This window comes from Dermacentor variabilis, chromosome 1 (genome assembly GCF_050947875.1).
Source record: "Dermacentor variabilis isolate Ectoservices chromosome 1, ASM5094787v1, whole genome shotgun sequence".
Classification (NCBI taxonomy): domain Eukaryota; kingdom Metazoa; phylum Arthropoda; class Arachnida; order Ixodida; family Ixodidae; genus Dermacentor; species Dermacentor variabilis.
Genome location: NC_134568.1, coordinates 65,518,248 through 65,538,519, shown reverse-complemented (window position 1 = coordinate 65,538,519; position 20,272 = coordinate 65,518,248). Strand labels below are relative to the sequence as shown.

The window sequence follows — 20,272 nt, the reverse complement described above, 5'->3', positions numbered from 1 at the left end:
CACTGAAGAACTGAGAGGATTTGAAATCACAAGAGAGCATGAGCTATCTTTAGAGCAAAATTGTAAATTCCCTGCTGCATGCAAGCGAGTGATGCTATTTGGCTCAAAAGTGTGAACAGCAGCATTGTCTAGCATATGGCATAGTTTATTCCAATAAATATTTGGCTCAAGTGTTAAGAATCGCATTGTCTTGCATCTGGTATAGCTTTTCAAGAAGTGTTGCAGGGCCACACTAAAGGAATTACTTCGAGTTCTGACAAGGGACTCTTGAAAATGAAGCTAAACATCAAGAATCACCACAGCACTGCTGTTGTATAATGCTACAACAGGAACAGGAAGCGTACACAGTCGCAAAAAATATAAGCAGCTGCTTGTTCCCTTCCTAAAAAATGTTCCACACACTCCCATACATACTGCAGCTGCCAATATTGATGTATCAAACTCCCAAGAATAAATGAAATAGAATTTTAGAAATAGAAGAATGAAATAGAATTTTTCACACCGCTTCACTGTGATCCACTACAGTAATAATGCAAGTGTACACTCGCAATGTTAGAACCACACAAACAATAGATGACCAAAGGCTAAAAGTTATTGATGTACGTAGATACAAGGAAATGCCAATGTCAACAGAGTAAAAGAACTCATCAATGAATTTCAAGGTACCGTGAAAAAAAGTTTCTGCGTTTATTAGTTAAGGTTATATTAACTTTTTTTTTTAAACCTTGGTCAGGGAAACAATTGGCAAGATGCTTTACAAGCTAACCAACCAGCTTGACAATCTCAGCAGGCACCTAAAGGGTAAAGTCACATTTGCATAAGCAGACAACTGACTAAAATGTTACTGGTATGCGTACAAATATAAATGTGCTTCTCTCAAACACGCATGCATAGGCATACACATGCCACTGCTTCACTCAAATGTTGTGGACTGGCTCTAAACTTATTGTTTTAGCCCCCCAAGATCAATAGATAATAGTTAATGAACATGCCATTATTAATTATGCACATAACTGCACAAATTGCTACTTATCTAGAAGCTGCCAATCTAGACATTTGAATGGTCACAATAATGTCCCCGCAATTTATGTTGACTTAGTTTTAAATATTCGGTGCAGCTAAAAAAAAATCCTATATTATATATATATATATATATATATGATTGGTGCTTTCACTAGAGTAACAGCATAATTCACTACAGTAATAATATTTGGGGTTTTACGTGCCAAAACCACTTTCTGATTATGAGGCACGCCGTAGTGGAGGACTCCGGAAATTTTGACCACCTGGGGTTCTTTAACGTGCACCTAAATCTAAGCACACGGGTGTTTTCGCATTTCGCCCCCATCGAAATGCGGCCGCCGTGGCCGGGATTCGATCCCGCGACCTCGTGCTCAGCAGCCCAACACCATAGCCACTGAGCAACCACGGCGGGTTTCACTACAGTAGAACACAAGACCAAACATACAGGCCTCACAGGAAAGCTTCAGCTGAACTATTTTGTCATGCAATGGTGCTTTCATTGCTCTGTCAACATTTACAAATTGGTAATTCCTAAAAAGAAGGGAAAAAAAGCTATGTATGCCACCTATAGACTGGGAAAGTGAGGAAGTTGAAAAAGAAAATGGTGGAGTGAAGTAAATTGACAATATGTATGAAGTAAAGCTCATGTGCTTTCTGAAATTACTGTTCCCAAAAATGGCAAGTGCACATTTTAAAGACTTTTTGAAGCAATTAAAATGTGTGCTTCCTGCAGTTTTCCTAGTAGTAGTAGCAGTTGGGTTTTTCTGGCACAGCGGCATCTTAGGCCATAATGCGCTGCACAGTTTCCCTAGTTTCAGTTTCACAAAATTTCTCGCCCTTCCCTCGTTTCCGCGTGCATGTGTGTGTTTTAAAGGATTTAAAGTAAGCACTAGGTGTCACTGAGTAAGAGGATGTGTCAACCACTGAAGAGATCGAAGATGCGTAACAATCAATGGCCAATGGCTACACGGCCGCCAGCACTCTTGCAACATGCAAACAGATATTCACAACACAAGTTGCTCCCAAACCACTTCCCTAGGAGCGCAGTAATAAGCAGGGATATAAGGCACTCTGCAATGAAATTTTAGACCATATAAAAAGCCTAAATCCAGATAACTTGGACATAAAGCACCTTCCATGAAAAAATTTAACCTTTGAAATACAAGTGGGTGCCCAACAGAATCTTGCAAAAATACATTTTTCATATAGATACTGAAAAGAATGCCACTGTTACCGCTCGCCAGAAATGATGCATGACCCAGAACGTAGAGAAGCTGTGTGGCTCCTCGGCATAACCTCAGAGATACGGCAGTGCCCACAGCACACAAACTCTCAGATGCAATCTCCTGGGACTTGCATCATATGTGATAAGCACCAGGTGCATGCATCTGCTTAGGCACTAATTAAAGATTGTTAATAAGAAAATTCGACAAGTGCCAGCCAAGCAGCTTTGCCAAAATTGTTTCAATAATTTATACTGCTCATCTATAATAACCAATTTACACCCACAGTGAAATTTCATTGCAGTTGGCCTTTCAAGCCCTTATTTTGCCTTCTGAACAATGCACCAAGGAGCGCTCCAAGCCCTCTGCAGCACACCGATCAGCATCACACCAAGAGGCAGCTCAATGCTTTGACTTATGCCCCCAGTCGCAACCGTACAAGCCACTTTTATTAGACTTAAGCAAGCTCTGCCCTGAAACACAATTTGCTCAGCCATTCCAGGACAGATCAGTTTTTTCATGCAAACAAAAATTGCAACTTTAACATCCTAAAGCAGTTAATTAAGGTCTACAGCATGCACTTCTTTTTTTTAAGTAGCACAGAATTCTTTTTAAGTGGCTGCGGGGAATCTGTCAAAACCGAGCTGCAGAGAACTAAAAATACAAGAAACTGCAAAGCAAGAAGGTAAAGAGATACAATAGAATGACCGTGACTTACGGCGAAAACCGACTAGGAAACACCAAAGGGACAAAATGGGAGGAAACATAACTCTTGCCAACTTGGAAACCCAAATATGCAAAATAAGACAAAATAACAAGCTCTTTAGTGTACTCTTTCACACCATCACAAAGCAAAAAAAATCTGACAAAGTAAAGCTTTCATGCAGACATTAGACAAATGCTTGTCAAGTGCAAGAGCGTTATGTGCATATCTCAATGAATAAGAATAGCTTTAGTTGCACATGCTAGCAAAGAAAATGGAATGCAAAGCATAATTAAACAAGTCATGCAACATGTTAGTAAAACACTTTCATTGAGCCATGCATGAAACTTTGCAAGCAAGAAAACAAATTCAAAACTTCGATTCATTGCAGGGAAACAAATTCAAAAAAGGACAAATATGAAGCCAGTTCAAATTAAGGTGCATTTGAATATATTCAATGTGCTCAATCTATTTCATATTAGTTTAGAAAATAATGCTTCTGACTGTCGCGGAAAACACGTTCTCTTGCAGGGTTGACTATCAATCTATAATTGGGAGCAGGAACCACAGTTTCTAACACTTTCCTTTTCCATTCCTATCATGTGCCTTGTCAAGTGGCTGATCCCAGCAATAATGGCTGTGTGGCAGTGTCCAAGTCAATGACAAAGGGCAAAAATAATGGAAAATGATTGTTACAAAATACAGCTTCATACTGTCAACGAACAACAGCAACATAAATTATGCTATGACAAAAAACTGCAACAGAAAAAGGTCATTACAATTAGCTAAAACAGATTACAGGCCTGTCAGATTGCAAGTAATCGGAATTGCAGGTATCTGTATGTATTGAAATTAAATTTGAAATTTATTTAGTCTTTCATCACCTTCTCTTTATGCTGCACAAACATGCCTGGTTGCACAGCTTAGTTTAAGTACAAGAGGAAATAGCAGTAAAAAATTTTCCAAATCACTTCTAAGAAAACTGTTATGGTAATTTTTTTTAAATGCACAGCTAGCATCAGGTTTTAAAAGGTCTTTGGACAGCATCTCACGAACGGTTAAAAATTATCAAGGATTTTAAAATGCAAATGCGTAAGCTCAACATGCGAGTGGTGTGTTCATTGACTGCAAGCATTGGAGTATCCCCGCAGACAAAGATTTTCCCTGTGCAAGCTTCTCCCTAGTGAGGTTGCTACAAGAGAAGTTCAAATTTACACGTCAAATCATTGCAATAGAGCATCAGAATTGAGTTGGCTGAAAGCTCTGCAAGCAGGAACAACATTTAAGAAGTGCCAGTAAAATCATAAAAGATGCAATTGTTACACACTGGTAATAATGCTAATGACTTACCTTTGCTAAATAATTTTTTAACTGATAATGGCATGAATTGGGTTACTTCCACTGCAATTTCTGAGGCAATCAACTGACAATAGTATGCAATCAAATTTTATTCTGAGGTTGTCATTCCTCTGTACAGCAAAAAAACAAACGTGAGGTCGTTTTTTAGCTGTTACAGCACGTGCATACCTGCCAACCTGTGAACATCGAAATTCGCAAAATCCCTGGACATGACACCAAGGAAGAAGGGGGTGAAAGGGGGTGAAAGGGGGTGGGGCAGTTTCACCTAGTTTTTCACCTAGATTTCACCTGCTTCAGGAACTTGCTCAGAGCAAGTACCCTTCTGGCATCCTTTCACCATCAAAAAAACGTCCAATGGAAAGTTCCGAGACTGATGAATGAATCTTTTTCCGAAACAGAATTTATTTTTCATAACACCTGATGCAGCCTTTGTAAAGTTGTAAAACGAGCACAAATTCGTAAAATTTACAAATAATTTGGGAGGATTGGCAGGTATGCATGTGTAAATGCCTCATGCTTCAACTCTAGTTACCGCTGCATGTGCTCCTCAAGGTCCAGTCGCGAAGAAGATGTCAGCCATCAAACCTTTGCAGAATGCTGTACAACAGAACTACCTTGCCAATTCACCTACCAATTTAGAGACCTTGAAATTGCATGTCAAAGGGACACTTTTAAGGATGGGTTCACATAACCGAAGTAATTGTTCCAAAGTCAAAGCCTAACTATTTAAACTTGATTTTAGAATAGATGCATATGACTAGTACTCTCAAGGCTTCTCACAGGAGACTGTGCTATCATTTTAGCCAAAGTTCATATCAGTCCAAAGCAGAGACAATGTGCATGCCTCACTAAGAGCACTTTTTTTTTTTCATGAGCAAGAACCTACAGAGAGCACTTCATCGCAAGCCTGTGGAGGCGTCCATCCATATTTCATTGCTTCACTTATGATGCATTTACGTGCCTAACTTGACGTTCGCTCATTTTCCTTGTCTGCATGTGTTTGCATCTGCACAGGATCAGTGACACTTGCACCCATTGGTTTGCAAAGCTCCGGAGCCACCCAGTAAGTTCTGCGCCCATGGGCTTTTGTTAAATCAACGTGCTTCCTCTTACTTGACACACCTTGCCTGCATGCATGCTTTTCTGCAGCGTGCTACCACACAATACACACCATTTTCTCCCCATGCGGCTGCTACAGCGGAGCACCAAACAGGATGCGCATTTATCTGTGCAGTGTGCAGGCTTCTCAATGCCCACATGGTCTGACTACTCATAATGTGCATGCACGCAATCAACTGCTCATCCTTCCACACAAATTTGCTATGTTGCATGTATATATTTGCAGCATAGTGAGCTGTTGCCTTCCTCAAGCCAGTACCACTTGAAACATACCTGGCCACAAACAATTAATTCAACTACGAGTTCCTTTCGAATGGCTTTATGCATTTGTCCAATATTTAAAATGCAATCAAAGCTCTTAAAAGGTTGACTGCAGCAGTACACACAAATTTCAAGTCGTTATCAGTTCATTTCATCACACATTAGTGCGAGAAAGCCACAGGTTTTTTTCTGTGTCCAATACAAACAAGTTAAGTGAAAAAAGCTGCCTATAAATGCTCACAGCCCTCAGATTATGAACCACAAAATTTTTCAGGAACACAGACACACTTGAAGAGGTCAGACTGGTGAACAAGTGTGTCACAGCTCCTCTGTCAGGCACCAAAAATACACTCAGTCAGCAAACAGATCTTTCCTTTTAACATGGTTCACCTTAACAGAGGCTGCAAAGTGACTGTGTGATGCACAAAGACTACAATAAATTGAAACAGTAGTGCAAAATTATTTTGCTAAACAGAGAAACAATGTAGTTTATACTGTGAAAGCACTCCAGGCAAATGAAAAAGTTCCATTAACTTTATCCAATCTAAAATTATTAAACTAAGGTTTGCTTGCAGGTCATAAACAAGCATGTCTTCTTGGTTCTGTGCAGACCATTGTCGCACTGTTTTCAACCTGTCATAACCCAGTTATCACCCATATCACCATAAGACTGTTCTAGCACCAAAGTGGAAGTGGAACCAGGCAGACGTGAAGTGCAAAGTGATGGTAACTACAACAGAGAATACTGTGCAGATGAAATGGTGCAGTGTGTTCACATGCTAACATAGCACACTCATGCACACACATGGCCAAGTTAACTTCATGAGCTTCGCTAGAATAGCAGCTTGGGCTTGCTGGTTTTCCATCCTGCTAGTAACAGCGCAAAATATAGACAAGGGACGAGAGAAGAAGACACCACAAGCGCTGACTTTCAACAACGTTTATTCTGAAATGTTTATAAGAAGCCGTGTTTCTTTCAGAATAAACGTTGTTGAAAGTCAGCGCTTGTGGTGTCTTCTTCTCTCGTCCCTTGTCTATATTTTGCGCTGTTACTAGCAGGAACTTCATGAGTGCCAAGTTGCACATCTGTGCACTTTACAGCAGAGCCATGCTTTTGTTCTTGTGTCACTTGTACAGGAAGAAATTATAAGGACCGGAGATTTGAGAAATTTTCGCTAACTACACATCACAAACAGCAATGTCCTCTCCCCTCCAACAAGCTTGATTGGTCTAATCCACGGCTTTCTTCACCTTACAGCACGCTATCCCTTCGAGCAACAGAAACTTCCTTGGTGCAGCCATTTACACAATATGCACAATTTCCCATGTGACACTTCTGCACTGCTCCTCCACAGCCACAGTCCACAAAAGGTGATGTGCCACTCTATTCCATTTATGCTATAGCATAAACCTTTGAATGCAGTGTATGCTGGCTGTGCTGTCACCTCTATATAGCCCCCATGCAATTCCAATGTGTGTAGCACCATCGCCCGGTGTGGCCAACAACTACTGGAAGCGTGCAGCAGTGGTGCCACACCGCTTACAATGCCCCTGATGTGAGGCGACGGATGGACAGATAGGCTTGGCACTAATCACTAAACAAGCAAGTATTCACTGTTAAACATGCGAAGGAGAGCTACTTCATTAAAAGAAAATGTCAAGTCATTTCAGTTTTGACCACTAACGAATCTGCATTGGGCGCTACAAAATTATATGCATCAATAAGTTTGCATAGCAAACTAAAAATATGTTAAAAAAGGTTTGTGGATTACCGTTTACAAGATGCATTACGTTACCATTTCCATACAGAAGCTAGCCCTCACAGCCAGTCATGGAAGTTACTATACTTTTCACTTTTTCATCTTCACTTTTTCAGAGTGTGAAACCAGACACAGAGATGAACAAAGGATGCAGTGGTGCTGTTATCCCTGCACCGTTTATTGCCAAGGAAATGTGCAAACGTCAACAATCCGAGTATTTCAAATATCTATTTCACCATGAAACACTTAAATTTTTATTTCATTGAAATACATAAGCTAAGACCAGACAATTGTGTGCAGTATGAACAATATAATATGACCATTAGCAAAAATCAAAGAAGGCCACCTTATTGCAATGCTGGCCATACTGGCACTTTCTGTTATGGTGCAATGGCATTCTTCAATAAAGCAAACAAAAATAGCATTGTCAGTGGTGTACTAATGTAGTTTGACACATCAGAAGGGGTCTCTCTAGCTTATGAACAGACACAGATGAAAGACCTATATTAGAGCAGCAGAGGATAATGAACTCAAATTATGGCGGTGCCAATTTTAACAGCAGCTGGTCCAGTCATTTAAACAAAATGATGCAACCAAAAGCCAGATGATAAGTGTACCTTTAACACAAATAAAAATTTTACATATGAATACCTCAATATCTCTAAGCCCTTTCACGAAACCGAAATTTATTTTTCTCTAGGTTACTGTTTCAAATGAAGCACAAGTATTTCACGGCTGTTGCTTTGGGCAGTAAAGGTCAGAAAAACTAAGCATGGCACTGTGTAACAATATGGTATCTGTGCTGCCAAAGCACCCTCAGAGCAAGTTCCAGAGGCAGCCAACTACATATAACATGGGTACACCTGGTTAAGCAAAAAAGTTAAAATGGCACTGACACAAAATGTACTGACCTAACACTGCACACTCCAGCATGACAAGCTGTACACCTAACTGCTGAGCCTGAACCCCTAGCACAGTCATTCCTATCACATAGCATTGCAGCATTAGTAACAAAACCACTGCAACGGACAGAGTAGTATCAGCTAACCAGCTTGATCAAGGAGACTTAATCGAAAGTGCTCTCATACAAGATCTGACAATGAGTAAATCCATTCGTGCCATTTAATATTAAATGCAAACTTGTGGTTCCATCTGAATGCCAACACCAGCTACATCATGCTGCAGTACATTACCAGCCCTCACTTGTTTCCCAAGAGCACTTATAACTAGGAGAATTCTTCATAAAGTGACTTACAATGCACTACTAAGAACATACAATTCACTAACCTGGTTGCCTAGTTTCCTTTTACCAGCTGACGACACGTCTGCTGTTTGTTGTGCACTGGAGAAGAAAACAAAAGTCAGGTGGTTAACAATAATTTCTCAGCTTAAGTCACAACTTACTCTTACTGAATTGATGAAGTTGATTCAGTGAACAAGTAAGGCCAAATCATTTCGTCAGGACAGTTAACACACCAAACAGCACAAACACCACAAACAATGCAACATATAGGGAAACCAAAAGACAGTCAGTGGAAGCCAGCAAAAACATTTGTGTTACTAAGCAGTAATAGCAAAGCAACACACATTAATTACTGCCTCTGTCGATACAAAACTGGCACACCAGCCATTCCCTTTTTTTCTTTCTTAAATATTATGCAGCCTACACTCCGAGCTCCAACTAAGATTCCAGCATTGCCTCCAAAGCCTACTCCCCATGTACAGCATGCAATAGTATATCCCTCAGCGATACCAACTAGCACGAACAGTGATGGAACAGCTATTTTACCATTTGGCGTAGATGTTCTAAGTAAAAAGTGAATTTCGCACAACCACAAGTATTTCTGATTTCTGGCACATCAGTAAAAGTGTCTCCCACAAAAAAATGTGGCCCGAAGTTTAACAGCTCAGGTTAATGAGAATAGTGCAGTGTACCTTATCAACTCTTTTCTTACCATGCCCATGAAGCGTGGGTTATATATGCAATAATTTAAAACTACTGGCACTTCTAAAAACTTGTTCCATTATCTATTTTATTGTCCAAGAACTGAAGTTTCATTTCTTGAGTGTTTTTTTCCCCTTTTTCTTTTTCCCCCCCAAATGGCGGCGAGCTTTAACAGCAGTACGAAGAGTGGTTTGTATCATTTGATCGCAATGATGTCGGGTGCTTCAGTCGCCAGACCTTAGTGTGAGAAACATTCTCACAATTCTGTTGAGCCCTCAAGTGATTGTTTCAATGCATCTAGTAGTAGTGACTCTTAGGCTGAATGGAGTTTATCAGATTTTAGTTCGGACAACGAAGGAGACCCTCAGAATCACTAGGCAGTTTCTATGAAGTGGAAAAAAATTTTTGCAGCTCCTGTTCCTTTGACCTAAAACAGTAAACCTTTAATGTGTTATAGACAATTGATGCGAAAACATTTTGTATATTTCAGATTTTCTCCTTTGTTTCATTTTTATGTTATCAATGCAACAATGCAAATATTTACCCATTTCTTAATAAGTTGTTTTTCACAAGTAATATTACATGTTACGCCCTAACACTTGTTTTAAAATTAGAATCTTTACAAAGAAAAATTATTTAGCTTTCGATTGATAAAATATCTTGACACTGTAACCATGATAACACTAAAAAATTACTACAACCTTCAAGAATTGACCAATTTTCCTATGGTCATGAAAGAGTTAAGAGCCTCACTGTCATTTTCGATTAAACATTTTAAGAAGATTTCTATAAGCTTTGCTGCCTACTAGTATTGTTACATCACTGGAAAATGAAATGCGAACAATAGAGCATATGGCCAAAGGCACAATAGCATCATGTTCCATTGTCGCAGTAGCCTCCACATTGTTAAAGCATACATATGCTCCTGTATTTCTACCCAAAAATATCTGCATATTTCACTGAATTATCATTTCAACCCACTGCACTAAAGTGCCACGAGCATCACAACACTTAGCGATTCTGAGAAAAGCTACCTCCTCGCTTCACACGTTTTCAGTGACTAATCAGCTATCAATAGCTGCTTCTTGGTTGCCATATGCTTTCTCTGTGAGGATTCTATTGAGTGGAGCCAAACGATGGGGTGATAAATATGGCATGGAGGGGTGCTAGGACTAACCGTGACCAAAATTGTAGCAAAAACACTAGACTATCCTTAAAAGTAAGCATGTGAGGTCAGGAAAGGCAAGTAGCAGGCTTAGGGACTCACCACAAGTGACATACTAGCAGCGACAAATGGAACATAATGCACTCTGCTGTTGCATTCACCACAGACAGTACATCTGCCATGTTTGTAATCTTCCAATGTCCCTCCATCAAAGTGATTTGGAGCAATGAAAGAAGAAAACAGGCTAGAAGTTTTCCTTTTCAGTTATTAAGTATTCTAACAAGACCTCTTAAATCATTTTCTTGGCTTTCATGTGACATCACAATCACCAGAATGAAACTCCACTTGAAGCCTACACAGAGCTACTGAACAGAAAATTAACATACACAGATCAGATTATGAAGCAGCTTTTTAAAATGCTAGCAGTGCTTGAATATGGTGACCACTGCAACCCACTGCCACAAAATCTAGTTGCCTTTGTTACTAAATCAGTTGCTTGCTAGGTGCAAAATAGTAGATATTTTAGGGGTGAAATGTACTTCGACCAATGAACTGTTGTGCAACAAGACAGCTGCAAGTTGCTCCAAAACTTCACTTAAGGTTAAGGCAGCGTACTTCAAAAGTAAGCTTCATACTAGTCACAACAACTCAATGCTAATTAATTAGTTATCAAATTCTTCATTTTTTTGCAGCTAAAAACACTGGGCACTTGGCCTTTATATTCAAACAACAAATCAGCAACAGTCACAGTGCGTGCATGCATATCCATTAGTTAATGTGGATGTGCACTGCAATGCTGGCTTAGCTTATGCAATGTTGCAAGTTTTTGTTTGTGCTGGTACCGATCTTTAATATGGTCTTTGCTGCTTTGCCACCCTTGGCTAAAACAACTTCATAATTTGATTTGATTTAAGCACAGAGGTACAAAGAACTGCAGCTTGCTTTTATGAGAGCTTCAATTAGCACATGTTTGACGCAATTTCCTACTTAATTAAATGCTGTTTCGGTGCGAGGCGGTCCAAAGGTTTGTTTAGCACAAGTGGCACAGCTGTTCCATCACTGCACCAATGTGATGCCCAAACATTTTCAACAGTTTCTGCTAACGTATTTTAAGGTCATAAGCAACTAACTGCCACTAGCTGCTGCGACACCAAGCACAACTACAAAGGAGTGCACCGGTGACTAATGGCTATGAAAAACAAGCATGGAAAAGCTGCATGGAACTGGTCCCACAGCTATTAATAACTTCCGCTCACTTAAAGGGACACTAAAGGCAAATACTAAGTCAAGCTAAAGTGATAGATTAGTGCTCGAGAATCTCTAAGGCATCAATATTATCGTGAACAGAGCCTTAATAATAGAGAAATTGAGGTAAATGCAGGGCATGATTCGAGACTACCCCGGGACATTCAAGCACTTGCCCGATGACGAAGGCACTCCTCAGTTAAATTCTGTCACTAGTGCTCAATTGCTCATTGCAAAGAAACATCCTTGTGTTGTATTATAAGATGAAATAAAATGCCACTTGTCCAGTTATATTTCATTTTTTAGAAAAAAGAACTCACTGACATTGCCGTTGACAATGATGCGGGCGGTCAAAAGGTTTGGTTTACGCTCGACACTGTGCCGCCCACGCTTTCGCTTTTCAGCACTTTCCTGATCGCGTAGTCCTGCGCTGGTTTTGCTGGCTCGCGAAACTCTCACAAATTGCAAGTAGCAGAGAATTCAACTTTCATGTGATGTCGCAGGATGCCCGAACGGTGCATGCCACTTGGCCAAAAATCAGCTGCAGCGGCGAGTCCACCGCTCTGTCTTGACTCGGTACCGCAGTCTGTCGGGCGCTGTTTTACTCACCGACGGCAGGCAGCAAGGGGTGGTGATGGTGCATGCAATGTCGCCACTCCCCCCGTTGGCAGGAGATTAAAATTTCAAAAAAGGCATTCGGACCCTTCAGATGCAATTTGCTCGTAAACTAAGTATTTTCTTAGCACAAAACAAGCGTTACGAGGTTTCTGGGATGGTATTTAAACAGTCCACGTCGAGTTAGTATGCACCTTTAGTGCCCCTTTAAGTTCATTAGATACTAGTCACTTCACAATATTATCGCACACTTCAAAATTGTCGAACTGTATCACAAAGTTGCTAAAACAAAATGCTTGCGACCATCAACAAAGGTTTACAAATGCAAAAATTCCAATTCAAATCTGAAAAAGAGTCGAATGGCTTTTTCAGCCAATTTGCCAGCTCAAAGCTAGCATAAATATGTATGAAAGTATGCACATTGCTAAGGCAGTGCAGTTAACGCACACCAATCTAAATTCAGTCAAGGGAAGAGCGAAACCTACCTATACAGATGGAAAATGTCACGTTTTCTTTTTTGTATGTGTAAAAAGGCAGCACAGATAGAACCGATCGTGAAGCAGTAACGCTAGGCCCATGCCATTTTTAACTCTTTGCAGTTAAATGTCAGTCCGCATCTAACAGCAGTGAAAGTCAGCTTTTGTCAGGCGCCTGACAAGTACGAGTGCACCTAAATGAGCATGCTAGCAGACATTTTTCTTGGATAACGTCAGCAGCTGTCAACAGTTTTTAACGTTTGACCAATGTACTTGCATGTCCTACATACAACACATGTCCTACATACTGCAGCCATGTTTTTCCTAGCTTAACCCTTTGAGGGTCGATTTTTTTCCGCCATATGCGACTGCCCAAGGTCGATTTTTTTTTATTGCAGATTCCAATTCTTCTTGGGGGACTTCTTTCGAAAAAAATTTACCGTAATTTTTCTAGGGAGTCCGTAAATTGAGAAAAAAATATTCTGTGTTGGAATATGTGCTTTTCATTCGTGAATAACAACAATAAAAAAGAAAATAAACTTATAAGAATTAAAGATTTGATGCATTGTTATACACATAGTTCAAGGCTTTGAAAATGCGCACACGAGAATATTTCGCAAGCCTCAAATGTTCCTGCTCTTACACTAATATGTATATCCATAGCGTAATCGAACTCCGAAGGTGCACTCACTCAAGAAAACTGTGAGGTTGGGTGCCCGTCAAAAAAACAAAACGTGTGACAAACTTCCGCTAATCTTTATCTTATCGCAAACCAGAGGCAATTAATTTTCGCGAGCCTCAAAAAAAAAAAAAGAAAAGAAGAAGAAGAAGAAGAAGCAACGGAAAGCATGCACGGCGACATCCTTCCTATGCGCACCTTTGTGAGCACTAAACGAGCGAGAAACAAGCGGTTGCCCTTTGAGCGATTAGTAACGAGATAGCCATCAGTTTTGCAAGCGCAAGAAGCCGAAACCGCCCACGGAACAAAACCCAAACCACCGCGCGCGCGGTAGTATATAGGCACATGGGAGCAAACTAGCTCTAAAACAAACCATGCAACGAAAACAGAGAGGGAGGCGCCCAAAAAAAATTCCCTGTATTCCCACATAGTGGAAGTACATGACAGAAAAGAAAAAGTTAAGAAATTGGCACGCTTTTTGAACATACAGACGGCGCTGTAAATATACTGCATCGGCCATTTTGAACTTGTTCACGGCGCCATATATTTACGTCATTGACCCTGAAAAGGTTAAGACGTCCATTACATGGCTAGCTTACTCCACTTGTTTTACAGAGAATCATGAGATGAGCAAGCCAGAGCATTTTTACAAAAAATAATGTAAGTCTACCTCTTTAGTAAAATAACAGACTATTTTATTGTAGGGTCTGCAGCATAAAGCCCACTCTCCAGCCAGGAGGATAAAATGAGCATTACCACACCACAGTAAAGTACCCCTTATGGGCACAAGAATGGAATTCGGGTTTAACAACACAGGGGCTATAAGATGTCGTAGTGGAGGGCTCCAGATTAATTTTGACCAGCTAAGTTTCCACATTCCATGCCCATCAGCCGCCTAGGCCAGCATTGAACCCACGACCTTATGCTCAGCAGCTCAATGCCATGACCACCAAGCTATTGCGGTGGTTCTTTATTTTTCCATTAAAGCTTGGTGCACTCATGTTTTTGCATTCTGGCGCCATTGAAATGCAGCCACTATTGCTGGGAATCAAACCCACAATCTTGTGTCCGCCGACCAAATGCCACAGCACAAAGCCAGGGCAATGACTTAGTACGCTGGGTTAAATAGACACCGTAATGGATGATATTATTCAGCAATGCTGCAGAAATAAAACCACTTCTTGCGAACTCTGCATAAAAATGGTACCGCTGCAGAGTGTTCGAAAAAGAACTCTTGAATGACTGCAAAGAGGTCCACAGATGCAGGCATATGGACCACCAGAGTGCACCCTTTGCCAGATCCAGACAATGTGCCAACTTTTAATTAGATATATAGTACACAAGCACACAATGAACATCCCAAACTTTGTCACTCTGTCACACTTTTTACCAGAGAGCAGAAGTAATCAAAAATATCTAGCTTCTTCATATTGTTTTGAAATAATGCACAATACAATATTGCTGTAAAACATTTTAGAAAGCATAAATTGTGCAAATGTAGGTAAATGTGAAGCAAGTTTCCAAGTATGCATTCCAAGGCACCAATATACTGACATGCCCACAAGGTAAGCCCTGTCACTGGCTTTACCTACCAGACTTAACTGCAAAGTAGGCACATAATCGGCAGATCAAGTTCTAGATCCCCTGCTTAGGAAACTGCCTGCATTTAGAGGTACCTCCCTTCACATCTTGGAGCCCCAAATGATGGCCGCGAACGCGTGGCTTCCAATGACCACCTTGTTGGTGCGTGCTCCGTTCAAAAAAGCAGACGCTAAAACATGTGTCCAACTCACCCAGAGTGATAATCGTCCCTGCGAGTGCAACATTTTGCCCAGACACACACGCAGACGAACACAAGATGAACCGTCATGAAGGGGGAGTTGCAAGGAGCCAAGAGAACAATGGGGGAAAAGAACCAAGCGTGAACAAAAGGGAAGAAACAGAGCCACTGAAGTCCCACAGCAGCTACTACAACAAAGTGTGAAGCAACCAGGAACAAGCACAAAACTAGTGTGCCACTAGCAAGCACTATTCTATTAAACCAGAGTAAGACTAAGGTAGCATCAGGGGACAGCCGCAAAACACGGAATGAAAGACTACCTACAGAAGCACAAAGCAAAAGCATGGAGGAAAGCAGCATCAAGGATAAGATGCAGATAAAAAGACACTTGTTAACAAGATAAGGCATAGCAATGCTGGAAATATCATAAGAAGGAAGACTGCTTTGGTTCCATACACCATTTTCATACAAATAACAAATTAGCTCCATGGAAAACGCTGCCTGTGACAAAAGGAAGAATTGGGAGAGGGAAATCTGTGTGATCTGACTGAAGGAGGTAAGCACAAGAGGATCTGCAATGCGGCACAGCACCAAAAATCCACAACTGTTTTCAGAAGATACCCGAAAAAATTTTTGAAGCCAAGAAGCACAGGTCAAAAGTGGATGTGCTGAAAATGTAGCTGTAGAACTAAAACAAAAAGCCAAACACAGGATATAATACTTGAACAACTCTGCTTACAGCATTCACAAATAAGAAGCTGCTTCATAGCAAATGTCCAAAGACATGAACCTAGATCCAAAAACAGAGCATGCAATAAGCATTCCAGGTTATTTCATATCATGCAAACTGCAACACTGGAGTATAACATGAACAGGCTTCAGTTAGCCTCACTAGGAGTACCAAAAGCAATATGGCCAGAGTTCCAAGCAGCAGTAACCTACAATAATCACAATAGAAACAAAGAGTGTACACACATACACACACACACACACACACACACACACACACACACACACACACATACATGCTACTGGACAAAGCAACTTGAGTAAAAGAAGATTCACATAGAGCACTCACTGGCACAGAACATGTGCACATAATCAAGGCATAACAGTGCATAACATATCATGCATAGTAATATCTTGCAATATGAAAGACAAAACAGTTCAACACACAGCTGACGAAAAGGAATTGGAGCTCAAGATAAGTTGAACTTACTTTGTGAATCCGATAAAGTCTTCATGATTCGTATTCATGTATGCAAGCTCCACCTCAACCAGCAGAGAGATTTGGTGCTTAGATGTCTGCTCCCGCTCACGCACATGTGAGGTGATAATGCGTTCTGTTTCCTCCCGAAGTCGTGGATAACGACTCATCTACAAGACAAAATGTGTCCCAATTACATTATCAGAAAATCAGGCTATTTAAAATGAGATAACAAGCATCAAAAACAAACTAAAGGTCACAGCACAATGTATGTGATCTATATGTTAGTGGTCCACAAACATGTAGCTGTCACTGTCACACACCTCTCAACTCAACCAAAGGTCTTTCAGAGACCCCCTGAATGAGTGAAAGGATCTTTTGACCCCCCGAATGAGTTAAATGAAAGTATCTTTTAGCTGTTTCTCAACAGTCATATTTGGTAAACAGAATCTGTGTCAGCCTAAGAAAGACACCACTGTTCAAGAAACCAAGAAACTTGATGTCTACACTACAAAGAAAGGTGAAGTTTCTTGCTCGCTGGATAAGCGATGATGATGATGATGATGATGATGATGATGATGATGATATGTGGTTTTTAATGGCACAAGGGCCAGTTATGGCCAAAGAGCGCCATGACAAATGGTAATTTAAAGGATTTATTCTGAATGGCGTGGACAGTAAGTTTATTATGGTATGTGTGACATGGCTGCATAAGGGCCTAAAAACTTTCGCTGTAACTGACGTAAATATATAGCTATTAAAATAATGACACTGATTAGTTATGGACGTGGACGATGGCAGTTGTATTTTGATAAAAACATACGAAAACGAAACAACAGTTACACTAAAGCATCAAGACGGCCCTTGAATACAAGGGCTGGTAATCACGTGTTAAAATTCCCTGGCCAAATTATTTTCAGAATGTCGGTTCGGCTAAGAAATCTAAGACTATTTGCAGTTTAAAAAGCGGTTCATCACTAACAAAAAATCAAGGGTCAAGTGGTATATTTTCCCGATATGCATAAGGGAAATACTTTTTCCTCTCTGTTTCTACTGCAGGGCACTGGATAAGAACATGGAGCACTGTCAAGCTATCGTCGTACCTACTACAAGTAGGAGAATCCCCGCCAGTCAAGAGGTAGGAGTGAGTACTGTAAGTGTGTCCTATTCTTAATCGGCAAAGAAGTACTTCCTTGTACCGTGCCGTTTTCTCACTTATCCAATTCCGTAGTTTTGGTTTTATGATGTGTAACTTATTCAATGTTTTTGTATCTCACTGTGCTTGCCAATGATTCCTCAGTTTACGGCGCAGAAAGGGCTTTAGGTCTGTGGCAGGAATGGGGATATTTCCATCTGTGTCGCTAAAACTCACTGACGTAGCGTTTTCGTCAGCAGCTATGTTGCCTTTTATACCTTTATGGCCAGGTACCCAGCATAGAATAATCGCTTGGTTGCACATATATGTGGAGCATAACAAGCTATACAGCTCATTCAAAACGGGATTCTTATGCTTTCGTAAGCTAATTAGGGCTCTCACGACTTAATGAGTCTGAGGACAATAGCCTTAGCGATATTTGTCAGCCGTATGTGTTGAATGGCCTTAAGGATTACGTATGCTTCCGCTGTAAAGATACTGGTCTGTGGGTTTATTGGTCCAGATGTTGAAAGCGAGGGTCCCAGAGCTGCGTAAGCAACACCAGCTGGAGACTTCGAAGCATCTGTGTAAAATTCATCACATGAGCACTTCTTGAGTTCCAGAAAATGTGAACATATGTGTGCCCCTGAGGCTCGTTTCGATATTTCTAAGAAAGATGTCACACTGGATAGCCTGCCACTCCCGAGGCGGTGGAAGCTGTGTAGGAGCCATTAGGACATTGTGTTTAAGAGGGACCCCTGTTTTTTCTGAGAGTACTTCCAACCGGAGGGACAGAGGAGGCCTAGTGGCTGGGCAGTTACGAAACAGCCTAGCAGTGGACAAGTCGCATATAGTAGAATGACAAGGATGTTTAACATCTGAGTTAACTTTTGTTGTGTGCGCGCGAAACCAAGCACGCGTGTTATCGCGTGCTGTCTGCGCATGCTCTCTGCCCGGCTATCTCTTATCGGGTAGCCCGTGCTGGTTTTAAAAGACCGCTCGCACGGGCCCACCGCGCGCAGTATGTAACCTGTTGGCTGCCTGCCAAGCAACAGGAATAAACGTTCTTTCGACGCTACGTCTACGCCGCCCAGTTCTTGGATGCCAGACATGACATATTGGCGACGAAGATGGGATGACCGCCGTACGGAATTCGCAGTGTGAAGAACCTGGCCTCTGTGTAAAAGCTTCCCGCCACGAAGATTTCCCTGCGGTGAAATTCCTGAAACTGGCATCACGGCAGCCGAAACTTCCAAGTGAGTCATGAGTCACATCGGCCACATTGAACCTTTCGACGAGACCACGAGTGACTGGCGCTCGTACGAGGAAAGGTTGAAAGCCTATCTTTTGGTCAACGATGTTCCAGTAGCAAAGAAGGTTCCTGCGTTCCTGAGTCTCATCGGCGCGAAGACCTACGCGCTGCTCAAGTCGCTGACGGCACCGGACGCACCGTCGTCACGAGAGTTTGACAGTCTCCTGAAACTCCTGAGCGATCACCTGGCACCGCAGTCGTCTGTCATCGCAGAGCGTGCTAAATTTTACAAGCGGTCACAGCGAAGCGGTGAGTCCATTACCGAATTTGTCGCGGAACTTCGAAGGCTGGTGCAGAGTTGCGAATTTGGAAGTTTCTTGGATGAAGCGCTCCGGGACTGTTTCGTTTGCGGCCTGCTCCGCGAGGACATTCAGCGTGTGTTGTTCACGGAAGACAAAAAGCTAACCTTCCAAAAGGCCGTAGATAGAGCTCTTGCCATGGAAACTGCAACGATTAGCGCGGCGTTCACGCATAACAGCGCATCCCCGGCGTACGAAGTGAATAAGGTTCGAGGCGAAAAGCAGTCTGTGATGTCGGCAAGCTGCTTCCGTTGCGGGTCACCCAATCACTCTAGCGAAGCATGCCCTCATATCGGCGATACATGTTACAATTGTAACCGAAAAGGGCATATTCAACGCGCCTGCAGGAAAGGAAAGAAAGCTAGGGAGGCAAAGCTCCGGAAACGTGTGAAGATGCTCACGTCCGTCCGAAACGAGTCGTCTGTCTCACTTAAATCATTCAACGCAGACCCATTTACTGTACCCGTGAACGTTGACGGTGTCCTACTGACGATGGAGCTTGACACCGGCGCAGCCGTATCCGTCATATCATGGCGCGAATTCCAGAGGTTGTTTCCACGTAAGCGACTTCAGCCAGCATCGTTAAAGCTGCGCACGTATACTGGGGCCATAGTAAAACCGAAGGGTCTGGCGAAAGTCGTCGTGCGCCACAACGACCAGTGCGTGGAGCTTCCCCTGTACGTCGTGGACTCTACAGGACCGGCACTCCTCGGCAGAGAATGGTTGCAAGATATTCGTTTGGATTGGAAGAACCTAGTTTTTTTTAATCACCTTGGTCTCTCTAGAGAAATATCAAAGCACTGGCAAGAAAAGCTGGAAGCCATGCTAGAAAGCCATTCCGAACTTTTCAAGGATGAGCTAGGTACCATCACGGAAGAGCAGGCCGAGCTTGTCCTTCGCGAAGGGTCACAGCCGAAGTTTGTAAAGGCAAGAAGCGTTCCCTTTGCTCTGCAACGTGCAGTAGAA

The 20,272-nt window shown here is 41.7% G+C and overlaps 1 protein-coding gene across 8 annotated transcripts in view; it reads right to left on the bottom strand.

Annotated features, from left to right (window-relative positions):
* Window positions 1-20,272, bottom strand: part of shi (dynamin-1 shibire) — a 136,051-nt gene that overhangs the window by 67,036 nt on the left and 48,743 nt on the right. For 3 of the 8 annotated variants that reach the window (XM_075688422.1, XM_075688412.1, XM_075688431.1), the window contains exons 10-11: window positions 16,573-16,730; window positions 8,736-8,790 (exon numbers count right to left, since the gene is read on the bottom strand). In XM_075688422.1, coding sequence (XP_075544537.1) covers window positions 8,736-8,790; window positions 16,573-16,730 — 213 coding nt within the window. Of the gene's footprint in view, window positions 1-2,964; window positions 2,977-8,735; window positions 8,791-15,366; window positions 15,385-16,572; window positions 16,731-20,272 lie in introns of all 8 variants that reach the window. The other 5 variants (XM_075688379.1, XM_075688369.1, XM_075688396.1 and 2 more) reach the window with 3 other exon arrangements.